Source organism: Myotis daubentonii, chromosome 14, assembly GCF_963259705.1.
Source record: "Myotis daubentonii chromosome 14, mMyoDau2.1, whole genome shotgun sequence".
NCBI lineage: Eukaryota > Metazoa > Chordata > Mammalia > Chiroptera > Vespertilionidae > Myotis > Myotis daubentonii.
In genome coordinates, this window is record NC_081853.1 from 24,654,050 (window position 1) to 24,669,590 (window position 15,541).

The 15,541-nt window shown below is 41.5% G+C and overlaps 1 protein-coding gene across 8 annotated transcripts in view; it reads right to left on the bottom strand.

Annotated features, from left to right (window-relative positions):
- VGLL4 (vestigial like family member 4) overlaps positions 1 to 15,541 on the bottom strand; it is a 146,375-nt gene that overhangs the window by 58,553 nt on the left and 72,281 nt on the right. For 3 of the 8 annotated variants that reach the window (XM_059663594.1, XM_059663595.1, XM_059663593.1), the window contains one exon: positions 3,793 to 3,885. The exons of the other annotated variants lie outside the window; for them this stretch is intronic. In XM_059663594.1, the coding sequence (XP_059519577.1) occupies positions 3,793 to 3,885 (93 nt within the window). The remainder of the gene's footprint in view (positions 1 to 3,792; positions 3,886 to 15,541) is intronic. 8 annotated transcript variants of the gene reach the window in all.

Here is a 15,541-nt window from a genome sequence, read left to right on the forward strand (position 1 = left end):
TGGGTTTGGCTCAGTGGATAGAGCGTCGGCCTGCGGACTAGGGGGTTCCAGGTTCAATTCCGGTCAAGGGCATGTACCTTGGTTGCGGGCACATCCCCAGTGGGGGGTGTGCAGGAGGCAGCTGATCGATGTTTCTCTCTCATTGATGTTCCTAACTCTCTGTCCCTCTCCCTTCCTCTCTGTAAAAAATCAATAAAATATATTTTTTAAAACTAAATAAATAAATAAATAAATAAAACCGTGCTGACAATGATGGTTAAAACTGCTCCCATGCTAGAATGCTCCTAAATTGTTTTAGCCTTGACACACGGTCAGTGGGAATTAGACTAATAAAGAAATAAAGCAAAACTGAAACTTTTTAATTTAGGGGTCTACTATACTAACTTCTAGCAAATTAAATGGATGAGAGGTTTGCCACCACTGACACTTAATATGTCACTAGTTATCCTGGCTCCCCCCGCTCCTCTCTGTGCCATTAACCTTTAGGTCTAGCACTTTGTCAATCTCACTTCAACCATGCTTTCCAGGGATTACAGATCAGTAATTCCACGGCACAGTAAGGCACAAACCCAGCCAAATCAGAGAGGCAGATGGGAGCTCAAGTAATTGAGAGGTTTCCATCTGCTGCACTGAAAACTGAGGCCTCAAAGACTTGCATTTTCTTCCTTACCCTCATTCAGAGCTGTTCAGGTTGGAAAGACCTACTTACTTAAGCACTCGATTATTTCAACAAATACCTTAAGCGGCTAATGTTTCAACCTTTCTTGCCAGCGGTAGATGGACGTTGTTGAAGATTCTCACGTTAAATTTTCACACTCTCAAAGGTGGCAAAAAGCACAGAGGTGATAATCCCAGATGGAGAAAGTGACACCAACGCACACATATCCAAGTCCTAGCTTTCTACACACAATCTAATTATCTCACTAAGACAGCAGATCATCTATTGGGATAATGTCACGGCACTAAATTTGCTGGAAGAAACAGAAGAAAGGTTCTATGAAGTAGAAGTACCAAAGGATTTTAGTAACGCTTTAAAAAATACATGTTGTATATTGAAGAGAAATTATATTCTTTATCTCAGGATTTTCCATAAGTTGCTGACCTATTTCAATGACTATCGAGGTGACACTGACTTTGTGTGAAAATATGGGAATAAATTAACTTTTGGTTAAGTCTGATCATGATCTACTGAGCTCCTATTTAAAGCAAAAGTGGCCCTCAGGTTACTTTCTTCAATCCATAGAAATTTTCCTTATTGTTTCTCATTTGCTCCTACTCAGCATTTACTAGTAGTGAAATACTTTTCAAAGTGTGATGCCTGGGCCACCTCTATCAGAATCACTTGAGATGCATATTTAAAATGCATACTCCCAGGCTTGACCCCAGTCCTAATGAAAACATTGTCCTGGGACCCTAAAAATCTGTAATTACAGCATGCTCCCCAGAAGATCCAATGCATACTAGCATGTATCGTCTCTTGTGCCTCTTCCACTTTCAAAACTGATCAATACTATGACCAATCAAACATTTCCAACTGCCTACAGGGTGTTTGGCAGTGATGCAATGGGAGGGAGAACTCAATGCTCACGTCAGGAAATGCCTGGAGAACCTGCAGGGAAAACAGCTGGAGATCGCCTTTCGGAGCGATGACCTCTGTTTTCAAACAACTGTGTATTTCTCGAACTAATTTTTTAAATGTTCACCATTTTATTTTATGTTATTGTTTTGTTTATCCTCACCAAAGATATTTTCCTCTTGATTTCGAGAGAGAGTGGAAGGGTAGGGGAGAGACAGAGAGAGAGAAACATCAATGTGAGAGAGACACATCGACTGGTTGCTTCCTGCACACGCCCAGACCAGGGCCAGGGATTGAGTTTGCAACTGAGGTATGTGCCCTTGACCAGAATCAAACCCAGGACCCTTCAATCTGCAGTCTGACACTCTTATCCACTGAGCCAACCCAGCTAGGGCTCAATGTTCACCTTTTTAGAGGTTAGAACCTTAGCTAAGTGACTGCACAGGTGCCCCCGCTTCCCCATATAGAAAATGGGCCCACCATCTGCTGCCTTACATTCCCTCTAATGCATGTACTGCCATAAACTTCCTACGTCTTTTGCGAAAGCAAACTCACCCCCACCAAAAGCTTCGAGTCAGACCCACAAGATCTCCAATAAAAACCTTGCAGACAGAGCCCATGACCACTAATTTGTAAATGTCTCAGTCTAGAAAAATGAGAGGGGCCGGGAAGGAAGCAAAAAGTACGTCTACTGTAACTGTAAAAACTACTCTCACCCTAACCGGTTTGGCTCAGTGGACAGAGTGTTGGCCCGCGGACTGAAGGGTCCCGGGTTTGAATCCGGTCAAGGGCCTGTACCTTGGTTGCGGGCACATCCCTAGTAGGGGGTGTGCAGGAGGCAGCTGATCGATGTTTCTCTCTCATCAATGTTTCTAACTCTCTATCCCTCTCCCTTCCTCTCTGTAAAAATCAATAAAATATATTAAAAAACAAAAACTACTCTCAACTTGCTCAGCAGGAAACTGCCGGCATTCTCCCCGTTAGCTGCTCTAGATTAAACTCAGGCCGGCCACAAAGCCACCCTGATGGCTCTCGGAGATGCCGGGGAGGTAAACTGAGGGTGGAGCTGAACCGGTGTCAGAAACCAAAACGCTCTTTGGTGGATCCACCAGTTAAAAATCTCACTTCATTCTGTAAATATTTTTGAAACAAGAAATAAAATCAAAATAATTAAGAAATAAAATAATTTAGAAAGAATCTCGTGCTAACTTTCAAAGGTTTCTGAAAATTCCAAAGTGCCAGAGGCTTTTTCTTTTGTAGCAGATTGTTTTTCAAACGCGACTTCAGGCTCCTGAGCGCATGATGTTGCCACTTGTATGAGCTAATTCATCAACGCAGCACATTTCCTGCAGATCCTGGGAGGAGGCATCCTCAGTAGGACCGCTAGCACCTGGCAGTTGATCTTATTTGACCCCATGACAACAGAGGCCAGGACCATAAAGCACTGAGGAGTTTATAATCCATTATGATGTAGGTTGAGTGATAGTTGCTTCTGAAGTCTTCGAAAGTACAGGATGGAAAATGCCAAAGACTTTTTATTGATATATATCTATATATCTAGATAGCTATTTTAAACATTTACATATAATTTATAGGTATTTATAGATCATATAAATTTCCTAAATACAGATATATCCATAGATGATGAATAGACATCCATGTGAACGCAGAGATCTAAAATGAAAAATCCAATTTCACTGCTATGTATATACATATACATACATACAATGTGCATACGTGTGTGTGTGTGTGTGTGTGTGTGTGTGTGTGTGTGTATCACCATATCTAAAGTGCAGATTTCTTGAGAGCAAGGAGCCGACCAGTTTCACAAATAGGCATTGCTCATGCAACATACAAATGTGTGAGCAATGCTGAACAGAATAAACACAGAGCCAGTCAACCGTGAGCAGAAATTATCCCTCAGATACTAAAGCTAAGCCCTGCTCTTGCTCTGGAGGGGCTATATCACAGGGCTGGGACTAGGACATCCTGCTGGGATTCAAGCACCAATCAGCAAACCAGGTGGCATGTTCTTCTCCTGCTTTTTCACAGCTGAACAAGAGTGAGGAAGGCAGAGTAACCTGTATAACCGCTCAACCCACCTTGATCCAGGAGCTGTTACTGCTTTAAAAACATTATCTTTTAGGTTAAATAAAATGTGGTATATCACTTGGCACTAAAAAGGAATGAAGGACTGATAACATGCTGCAACATACGTGAACCTTTCATGATGCTCAGTGAAAGAAGCCAGTCACAAAAACCATATATTGTATAATTCCATTTATATGAAGTGTCCAGAATATGCAGATCTATAGAGACAGAAAGTAGAATAGGTTACTAGTGGCCTAGGAGGAGAGGGGAATTAGTGACTGCTAATGGGTACAAGATTTCTTTTGAGAGAGATGAAAATGTCCTACACTTACATTGTGATGATGTTCGCAAACTGTGAATATACAAAAACGACTGAAACTACACTATATAAGAGTGAATTTTATGGTCTAGCAATTATATCTTAGTAAAGCTATTTTTAAAAAACACACAAAAATTTGCCCTGGCCGATGTGGCTCAATTGGTTGGAGCATCGTCCCATATACCAAAAGGTTGTGGGTTCAATTCCCAGTCAAGGCACATACCTGGATTGTAGGTCCAGTCCCTGGTTGGGGTGCATACAAGAGGCAACCAAGTGATGTCTGTCTGTCTGTCTCTCCCTCTCTCCCCTCTCCCTCTCTCTTCTCTCAAATCAATAAGCATAAACATATCCTTGGTCGAGGATTAACTTTTTTTAAATACAACATTAGTTTTCAAAACTATCATCTTTAAAAACCTGCAGCAGCTACAGAGTCAACATTGAGGAGAGTTAATATGGCAGCTCTTTATCTTTCCAAGAGCCTCAGTAGACTTGGTCATTACAAGAATTAGACAAGCAACCGTTACAGCTGTAATGGCTGGGACAATGAATCAAACGGGGAAGGAAAATTTTTCTGAAGCCAAAAAATAAACTGTACAACACACACACACACACACACACACACACACACACACACACGGCACTAAATCAAAACAACGGGAATCCCAGTAGGATGTGTATGTGTCCGAGTGCTGTCATGCTGTCACTCACATCACCACAGGTTCCCTGACTCCCTCATTATTACAAGATAAGCCCTGGTAGGACAGGAGCTGCAAGTTTTTTGTTGTTGTTTTCTCATGACACATGAGATCTAGCACAGCTGGAGATGTGATGATCTTTAAAGGCAGTAGTAAGTATTTTAAAGTGCCACCAACACTCCCTGAACTGTTCTCCAAACACCACTGTGGAAGCTATGAGCTGTGACTACCCCTTCTCCAAGCCTGTTTCAATGGAAATGGGGGATTCACTCTACAACAAGATCACTTACAGATAAGATGTGGGGTAGCTTTCACCTCTTCCATAAAATGAGGTGAAGGGTTGCTAGAACTTCACCAGCAGCCAATGCTCTGTGCAACATATAATGAGTGAGCAAAGCTGAACCAAAAAAGACAACCTGATTATCTCAGCCCTCTAAACTAAGGGCTCTGTGGTCTCCAATCACACGTGTACTCAGTGCCTATCATGGTCACAAGCAATGCCATGTGCGGCTGGCAGAGAGATACCGTTTAAAAGCCGGTAGACTCCATGCCACCCAAGAAACACACGCCTCAGATGTAGTGATTTCATACGTATGCATAATATAAATAATGCAGATTATATTTGTGTATATTTACAGTATATATACATGCATATGTGTGTATGTAGCAGTGAAATTGAAATTTTTATTTTTTTATAAACATACAAATGATTGTCAACATTTTCAAAGTAGTCATTCTAGAATGACTTGAGCTTACTTATTCAAAAAATAATCGTCACTGATTAGCCCTTCCGGGTTTGGCCCAGCGGATAGAGTGTTCGCCTGCAGACCAAAGGGTCATGGGTTCGATTCCCAGCTAAGGACATGTACCTCAGTTGCAGGTTCATCCCTGGCCCCTGTCAGAAAAACTAGCTCATCATTTTATAGGCACACTCAGATAGAACTGTGCCTAGCAAAAATAGATGCTCTGTAAATGTGTGTGTGTGTGTGTGTGTGTGTGTGTGTGTGTGTGTGTGTAATTACTGGCCACACTTTAAAATAGCCAAAAGAATGTATCTCAGACCTTGAAAGCAATTTCTAAAAACAACAACAATGTTCTGAGAATGAGATCACCTAGCATTAGAGTAAATGTGTAATTTTCTAAGGTGACTATTTTGAAGACAAGCTTGGATACCTTGTTATGTTTGTTTATTTTTAATGTCACACTTTATTTACATTAAAGATTACAAAATAAAAAGATAAAACTACCAAATAATTATAGACTACAAACTCCACAGAAATTAAAAAGAGGATATAAACATCATAAGCACTGAAGGAGGACAAGCAAGGTTACAATCCAATTCCTGCCTATAAAAAGTTTCAAGTGGACTTTTATAAAGGGGGTTGAGCTACACCCTGAAGAATATAGAGCCTTTGTGTCACTGGAAAGGGGCAAGAATGGCTTTCCAAATGGGAGGGAAACGAACAGAACCTAAAGGGAGAATTGCAGACAGGCCAGAGAGAGAGCAAACTGGAGCCAAGAGCCTAGGCCCTAAGCTTGATTTTAGCCGGCCAGTGGTTGGATGAATCATTACCAAATAAGAAATAAAGCAAAGCAACACTATACTCAAGGAAAGTGCTTCTAAACAGAGTCCTCTGTGCCACGTTGGTGTTTCTGGCTGCCCCTGGTTTCCATGGCTTGGATTTGCCCGTTTGGAAAAACAACTCCTTCTGGGACAATACCAAAATCACTGCCTCTGCCCTGAAATTAAACAAGACACGTACATATTCCAGCCTCTAACTTAGATGATAAACTCATCAAAATAGAGACTATGTCTTTTTGCACATAGCAGCAATCAGCAGTGTTACAATAGGTATTCCAATAAGGAATGAATTACAAATTAACAATGAAAAAACACCTTAAAATTGTCCACTTAGCCCTAACCGGTTTGGCTCAGTGGATAGAGTGTCGGCCTGCGGACTGAAGGATCCCAGGTTCGATTCCGGTCAAGGGCATGTACCTGGGTTGCGGGCACATCCTCGGGGAGGAGGAGGTGCAGGAGACAACTGATCAATGTTTCTCTCTCATTGATGTTTCTAGCTCTCTATACCTCTCCCTTCCTCTCTGTAAAGAGTCAATAAAAAATATTTTTTTTAAAAAAATTGTCCACTTACCCCCTGTAGGGCTAAAATTTAAAAGACTGGCCATATCAAGTACCGGTGAGGACCCAAGCATTCCCAGATCCCTTACACACTGCTGGTGGGAAAGTAGGATGGTACAACCACTTTGGAAAGCAGTTAAGCAGTTTCTAAAAAGTTAAACATACCCACTGACCCAGCCAGTCCATGCATATTTATCCAAGAGAAACGAGTGCAGACGTCCACAAAAAGGCTTGTATAAAAATGTTCAGAGGTCAGACCACAAAATGATGTACTTAATACCACTGACCTGTACACCTAAAAATGGTTAAAATAATAATTTTATGTTATGTATATTTTACCACAATAAAAAAATGTTTAGAGCAACTTTATTCATAATTACTAAAAACAGGAAACACTGCAAATTTCCATCAGCCTTAGACTAGTGTGGAGGAGAGACTCTTCCATGACATGACCACTGTCTGACTACTGCCGACCGGATCCCCCAGCTAGGCCAGTGATGGCGAACCTATGACACGCATGTCAGAGGTGACACGCGAACTCATTTTTTTGGTTGATTTTTCTTTGTTAAATGGCATTCAAATATATAAAATAAATATCAAAAATATAAGTCTTTGTTTTACTATGGTTGCAAAGATCAAAAAATTTCTATATGTGACACGGCACCAGAGATAAGTTAGGGTTTTTCAAAATGCTGACACGCCGAGCTCAAAAGGTTCGCCATCACTGAGCTAGGCCCTGGCCAGAACACAGCCTGCTTCCCAAATCCCCACAGAGACTGTCTGATCAACCCCACCCTGTGACCCAGGGCATTCTGGTTTGTGCTGGTTCACAGGTTGTGGCCCTCCTGGGGCAAGCAAGTGTTCCTCTCATCTGGAGCATGTGATGCCACGGGACCCTTATCCGCCCTGCCCTGTCCCCTATCACCCTCAGCCATGCCACTGCAGTGTGGACAGTGTGGAGAACACCCATGTCGTCTCGCCACCACTTCCCAAGACAACCCTAGCATGTAAGTTCCCATAATAAACTCTTGATATAATGATGGAGTTGTCAGCCTTTGCCTATAGTCTCTAGCCCAGGAGAATTTATAACAAATCGATAAGCAAAGTGTGACATAATCATACAACAGACTACAGCACAGCAATACAAAACTATTGATCCCTGCAACAACATAGATGACTCTTAAAAAGATGTTGAGCACAAGAAGTTGGAATCAAATGATTCTATTTACATGAAGCTCAAGAGCAGGCAAAACTAATCTATGAATGTAGAAGTCAGAACAGTGGTTATCTTGGGAAGGGTGTGTATTGACTAGCAAGGAAACTTGAAGGACCTTTCTGGGGCAATGGAAAAGTTCTCTGTCTTGATCTAGGACCCTAGGTGGTGGTTAGGAAAGGTATAAACACAGGAAAAAATTAATGAAGCCATGCCCCTAAGATTTCCCCATATTAACAATGCCTCAATAAAAATAAAAGGAAGAAAAAAGAAAACCCAACATGTAGAATTCTCCGATCCATGCTTCCACATTAAGCCCAGGGCTTACCTTTTGTTGCCCTCACCAAGTAACTCTATTATCACAAGGCAGGAGCTCACAATAAAACGTGCCCCCGGTGTATTGTAGGATCTACCCCATTCGGGCAACATTTTTTAAGGTCTGACCAGAGTAGTTTAAGAAGAACATACAGCCGAAACCGGTTTGGCTCAGTGGATAGAGCGTCGGCCTGCGGACTGAGGGGTCCCAGGTTCGATTCCGGTCAAGGGCATGTACCTGGGTTGCGGGCACATCCCCAGTGGGAGATGTGCAGGAGGCGGCTGATCGATGTTTCTCTCTCATCGATGTTTCTAACTTTCTATCTCTCTCCCTTCCTCTCTGTGAAAAATCAATAAAATATATTTAAAAAAAAAAAAAGAAGAAGAACATACAACCTACCTACTGATTTGAGCCTTTTTAAAATTCATTGAATTTTTTAAATTCTAAATATATTTTATTCCTATCAGAACCCAAATGACCATTTGACAGTGCTGTTGTTTTTTTTAGTTAATAATACTATAAGAAAGGCTAGTTCCCAATATAACAGAAAGGTATCATGGAGTGAGGCATCTGGACTCTCTGATCATAGTTAATAAACCAAGTACAAGAGTCCACACATTTATATGCAAGTTTTCTTAATATACTCTGTACTTTTAAATTCTTTACAAGTCCATGAAAACAATAAATCGTTCACTCAAAAAGACACAAAAAGTCCCTGGATTAACATCCAAAATCTATATTCTGAAGTTTGAAAATGAAAGCAGTTACTTTTAAGGATGGATTCTAAATAGTAAATCAACTAACAGACATCTACCTATAATAATAACAGTTTTCATATTCTGTTACTACCTTCTTTGTTTATTTACCTGTTGTCTGTCTCCCCTGTTAGAATGTAAGCTCCAAAAAGTCAGGGATTTTGCTGTCTGTTTTGTTAACAGCTATATCCCCCGTCCATAAAACAGTGTCTAACACATAATAGGTATTAAATACTTTCCCATAAATGATCAGTTCTTTTAATAGACCATCTGAAGTCAAGTAACTAGAAAACAAGATGAGTAAGGGCAGTTATTTCCAACCAACCAGCCCACTTCAAATGTTTCTCTACAGAAACTGAGCCTTAAAGTGGTTTTCTTGTCTTTCTTCTCCTCTTGTTTGTATCACTTTCCCAGTTATCTTTCCTTCCTCTAAGAACAACAGTCTAAGAGTTAACAAACTCACTTGTGTTACCAACTCAGTATCCCTGGGTCAATCACACAATTTCAATGTTTCTTTATCGTTAATGAAAAGACTGGAGTAGATTCATACATTAGCAGAGACCATGGTGCTTAGTACTGAGAATAAAGGCAAAGTCCTAGCCCTCCAAGAGCGAGGCAGACAGAGGAGTAGGTCACACAGGGAGATGATTCTCTGACAGAGCATGCACGGTGGTGCCATGAAACCACCAACACAACACCTAATCACACCAAGAAGGTAGTGGCAGGAGGGTCAATTTACAGACATCTCGGCACCTCAGGGGTGAATAGGAGCCAAGAGAAAGAGCAGTGGGATGTCAGGGAGAGGCAATGGCTCACTCAAAGGAAGTAGTTTGATATATCTGGACTACTGGCTGTGGGTGAAGGAATGGGAGAAGATAAGGATGTGGGTGAGGGGATGGGACGGTGGGAGACAAGGCTGGAGAGGTAAACAGGGGATGGTACTCTAGTAAAATCATGGATGCAATGTCCAGAACTGAACAAGGTTAGAGGCAGTGATCAGTTATGGGTTATTATAGTAATAAAGAAGAAAACTAATGAAGACCTAAGAGTTCCGATGACCTCTTCGGCTTCTTGTTCTACAATATTGTTTGTTCCTACGTCACGTGACCATTCTTGTCCAGACTAATATCTCTAGCAGTGGCCTTTCCTCTGAGATCTAGACCCATATACGCAACTTTCTAAAATTTATCTCTTCTCTGAAACCTCAAAGATCCTTCACACTCAACATATTCAAAACTAAACCCATGATCTCACCCCAGAATCCAGTCTTCTTCCAGTGTTTCCTCCCTGCAAATGGGAGCACCATCCATCCACTTGGGTAACTGGAAACCTGGGAAGCACCCTCAATGCATTCTAAGTCTCCTCCCTCATCCCCTGCTTCAATCTAGCACCATGTCCTGAAAGTTTTCTCTCCAAATGTCTCCTAGATCTATCCACTTCTGACCTATCACAAAACCACCACCGTCATTTGGGTAACCACCCTCTCTGGCCTAAACCACAGCAACAGGTTCACATCCTCCCCTATTTCTACATCCTCTCCTTATTCCCTTCCAATCTGTTCTCAAGCTGCAATCATGGACTGTTAGTTATGTCGAACAACCTGCCTCACTCTTTTAAGTCCTCCTACCCACCACCGGGAGCTCCATCAAGGTCGTGTCAATGTTGCTCATCCGTAGCTCATTCCCCAGGGAGTGGGTATTCAGCAAGTATTTGAGTCAAGGGGTGTAAGAAGGAATCTAAGGAGTCAGCACCAAATGGCACCGAGATGAACGAAGGTGAGGACTAAAAAGTGTCCATTGAATGTGCACTAGGATATCATTTAGGAACCTTGTCCAGAACAATTTCCATGGAGTTGTGGGAGCAGAAATCAGATGAGAGTAGGTCAAGAAGAGAATGGGCAGGAGGGAAGTAGAAACATACCGATCTTTTTCTTCTTCTTCCTTGGATGGCAAGGAAGCGTGTCTAATAGCTGAAGGTGAACACAAGGTTTAAGGATGGGTTTGTTTTTTGTCTTGAAAGTGGGAGAGACTTGTGCATGAGCACGTGATGAAGAGAAAGACCCCAGGGAGGAAGAAGAGGAAACTAGGAAAGAAACAGATCACTGATAGGTCCCTCACTGAGGCCAGAAGGGTTGGGACTCGTGAGAGCCAATAGAAGAATTAGTCTTTCTCTGATCCTAAGGGAAAGGAAAGAGGGATGGAGTTGGATCCGGAACAGTTTGCAGGCGGGAAAGTCACAAAGATGTGGCGGTTACTCTGTTTCTCCATTTTCTTCTTAAATGAAATATAGGAATTCTTCCAGCTCTATAAGAAGGCACGTTCTTCTCTTGGTTGGACAAGTACAGTATGCATATGTGCATGTGTATTCTATGCATTTTTTTCCTGGTGTTGTTTTTGTTACAGAACACCAAGAGCAATGTTTGATGTCTGCTGTTAGTTCTGGACCTTACCTCACCCCACCCCTTCCCGGACCAATATCAACCATCTCCTGTTGGTATAGAGCAGTGATGGCGAACCTTTTGAGCTCGGCGTGTCAGCATTTTGAAAAACCCTAACTTAACTCTGGTGCCGTGTCACATATAGAAATTTTTTGATCTTTGCAACCATAGTAAAACAAAGACTTATATTTTTGATATTTATTTTATATATTTGAATGCCATTTAACAAAGAAAAATCAACCAAAAAAATGAGTTCGCGTGTCACCTCTGACATGCGTGTCATAGGTTCGCCATCACTGGTATAGCACCTCTAACAGAAAAAAGGGCCCCCATCATAGTCTCCAGCAACTGGTGGTAATTGTTCCCGATTGTGAACTCAGCAGTGCAGTGCGAGAAAACTTTACATAGGTTTTATACCAAGAATGACTACTATTTTCCATCCCTTTTACCCTCTACTCAATAGAACTTAAAACCTGATACAGCTGCTATTACATATTCCTTTTAAAAAGCTACCAAATCACTCTCATGGGTGACTTTACGCATTGGCAAAGAGGTTACAGCTTTTCAGCAGGGAAATAAAACCAAGGTTCTCTGTGGGGTCAGCCAATCGTTTATCAGTTACTCATCAGAAAAACAATAGTTTAAAAGGACACACAGAGTAAGAATGGGAGAAAACGAGTACAGGAAAAAGCTGCTGACATTAAAATAAAATTTAAAATTAATCCCTTGTCACTTTAATAGTGCTGCCACATAATGGAAGACGTGTTTGTTTTCAAAGGAGAGAAAACATCCAGAAATGTGCACTCATCTCTCCCTCAACTGTGATCGGGAAGAAGCGCAGGCTCGGTCCAGCTGGATTTGGGGTGGTGTAAACAAGTTGGCTCAATTGCTTGGCAGAGTGCGTCTGCATCAAACCATTACATTCTGGAATTCACTCTATTAAAACCAAGTCATTAGCCAAGAGGAATCAGCAGGCAACTATTCTCATGCAAAACAGATATAAAATAAAAATCAAAAGCAATACATATGGATGATTCATTTTCATTCATAATTTTAGATGGTGCATAAGGCAAACTATTGTTTCAGATCTTTGTTGCTCTCTAACAGCCATCTCTGTACAATGTAGAGTATTGTTTCAATATTGGAACAATTTAAGCTTTTTCTCTGTGTATCTAAAAGTCCCTGGATTAACATCCAAAGAAACCTGGCACTGCAACAAAGCTGACTTGTAGCAAGTCTCAGCCTTTAAGCAAATTGCTTATTAATGCAAAACTAAAGTCGCTGTTCAGATCCTAATGAAATAGCTATGTATCTCCAGAAGTGTCCCCCCACTTTGCACTCTCCAAAACTGTGCAGAATTTTTCTAACACCTAATTTTCCATTACAGCATGGATGGTGGAGGGCTTTAACAGGTGGTGAAAACCACAAACAAAATACTAAGTGGAAAAAGAAAAAAAGAAAAAAAAAGCTCAGACCAAAGTGTCACCAAGGCTAAACAGCGCAGCAGCAGGTAAGAGGAAGGCTGGGACATCCACATGTATCCCTCAGCCAAGATTTCCCAGACTCTAAGATAAGCTGGTATCACATGGAAACAACAGCCTCTTCAGACATGTCCATTGCTTGCAAAGACCTCATAAACAAAGACACAACAGAAGATTTACAGGGTCATTCTAATTATATAAGGGGGGGGGGGGGGGCAGCACACATAACTAAGTGAATTTGTTTAGAATTGCACACATATGTAGTCAAATATTTTTTAAAAACAAATTATGCTTGTGATGACCTCTTAGGTTGGGAGAAATTGTGATTGGGTTTATCTTTTAACTATAAATTACACGTTTCATGCACATTCATGTATATATGATATATTCTGTATTAGAAACTGTTGAGAAGGACAAAGAGACAGAGTCAGAGGTGACAAAGATCAACCCCAAGACCTAACACATTCCTTAGCAGAGTGTAGGCATCCCACAGACGCTTATGAAAATGGAGACTGGGTGACAAAAGGACAGTAGTGAGTTTCCTCTGGTCACTTACTAAATATATTCCACTTTGTTATGTTTCCAGACTTCTTTGCAAACAAATGGGTGAAATGCTAAGAGTCCCGAAAGATCATATAAATAGCAACAAATGAAGGAGAACTTTAAGAATGGGTTTCCTATTTTATTAAGGGTAAATAAACATTCTTCCAGTGAGTAGGGATTCACATAGTTAGGATGAAAACACACCCTGTATACAATATTCTGAAATTAAAAGAATCTACAGCATTATTACTTTTTTATATGCAGAAAGGGCAAGATAAAGCAAAGTGATGGAAATACCTCCTTAGAGCTTAGAACATGCAATATTCAGGAAGGTAAAGAGAGAAAGAGGAAGAGGGAGGAGGGAGGGAGAGAAAGGGAAAGGGAGGGAAAGAGAAGGAAGGAAAAGGGAAGGAGGGAGCGAGAGAGGGAAGAAGAGAGAGGGAGGGAGGGATTGGGAGGGAGGGAGGGAGAGGGAGGGAACAAATGGAGAAAGTAAAATCATTTCCAGACTCTGGTTTTAAAATTAAATGTCCACGGCTGAAGTGTTAAAAGTGTTAAAACTCAAAGTCCATGGGGGGCAGGGGCCTAATACCTAAGTTCATTAAAAAACAGAAAAGGGAGAGAGACTATTTTGCAGGACAAACTGATGCTGCTGAGCAAGACTAGAAAGTAGTTCGAATGAACTCAATATCCAATACATAGATACCACTCAATATAAACAGTCCCTGAATAAATGTTAACATATATGGAGATAAAACAGAGCCAGAAGCAATCCCTGGTAAGGCTGGTTTTATATACTTGTATGCATGCAGAAGTGCTAAGTCTGGATCTAATTTCTGCATGACAAAACCCCGTTTTCTGCAACATCCTCACAATCCCAGAGGGAATTTCCTTTTATCTTATGGCATGTTTTTTTGTTGTGTTGTGTGTGTTTTTAAATCTTCACAGCAACAAACCTAAGCTCCCTAGGAGAAGGCCATGCAGACAATAGGGAAGGGAAGGAGGAAGGAAGAGAAATCTGCCTTCCCAAACAAAGCCATGTGCAGGCTCCAGAAGATAAACAGCCAAGTAAAACAATCCTTCCAGGAGAAGACAGAGAAACAAGGGTGGGGAGCTGGAGGGAAGGAGGGTATAATCACACCTTCCCTTCACACACTGTAATTAGAAGAAATGCAAACTGCCCAGATCTCTCTCAGGAGCTCTCCTGGGCTCACCTGGGCCTGTTTTATTCATCGGGCTCCTCCCCAGTTTCTCTCCCTCTCCACTACCCCTCTCCTTCCCTCTTTCCCTCTCTCCTCCCTCTCTCCCACAAACAAAAAGCTAAAGTAAAATGAATTTCCACAGCAAAATAGTTGCAGATGTTCTACCTTGGAACATACCCCTGGCAAGAGCTGGTCACCTGATACACAGGGCAGGGGACCAGAGGCTGGTACAAAATGGCCCGGCTCTGTGGCCTTCTCACCTTCGTAGAACCCCATGCTCCCAAGTTTCCTGAGGCCTGAGCTCAGGAGACAAAGAACAATGAAACCAGGACCCCATTGTAACTGCTGGTGGTTAGGCTGCAGAAAACAAAACCGTCACCCAGCCTTGCTCACATCCCTAGCAGGGTCTCGCTCACTCAACAACTCTTGTGTGTGTTTTTCCTTTCAATTCCAGAAAACTAATTTAAATGTAGCCTGTGATGAAACAAGTGATAATTACGTTCTAAAACAGCGAGCAACTCTAAAAGGTGAGGGGCTCAGAATACTCGCTTCTTAAGCTTTCAGATGATCACAATGTGTGATTTGTTCTTACTTTCTCCCAATATAAATCACACTATTAAATTAAAAGGGGAGAATTCTCCTACCAAATTACACACTAATGGCTCTTAACCCATAATTAAAGTATCACTAACAGCAGCTTAAAGCCACAGCCAGCCATGAGCACATTTATTAGGACCGAGGTTTTCAGCACCAAGTAATTATGTAAATATAAC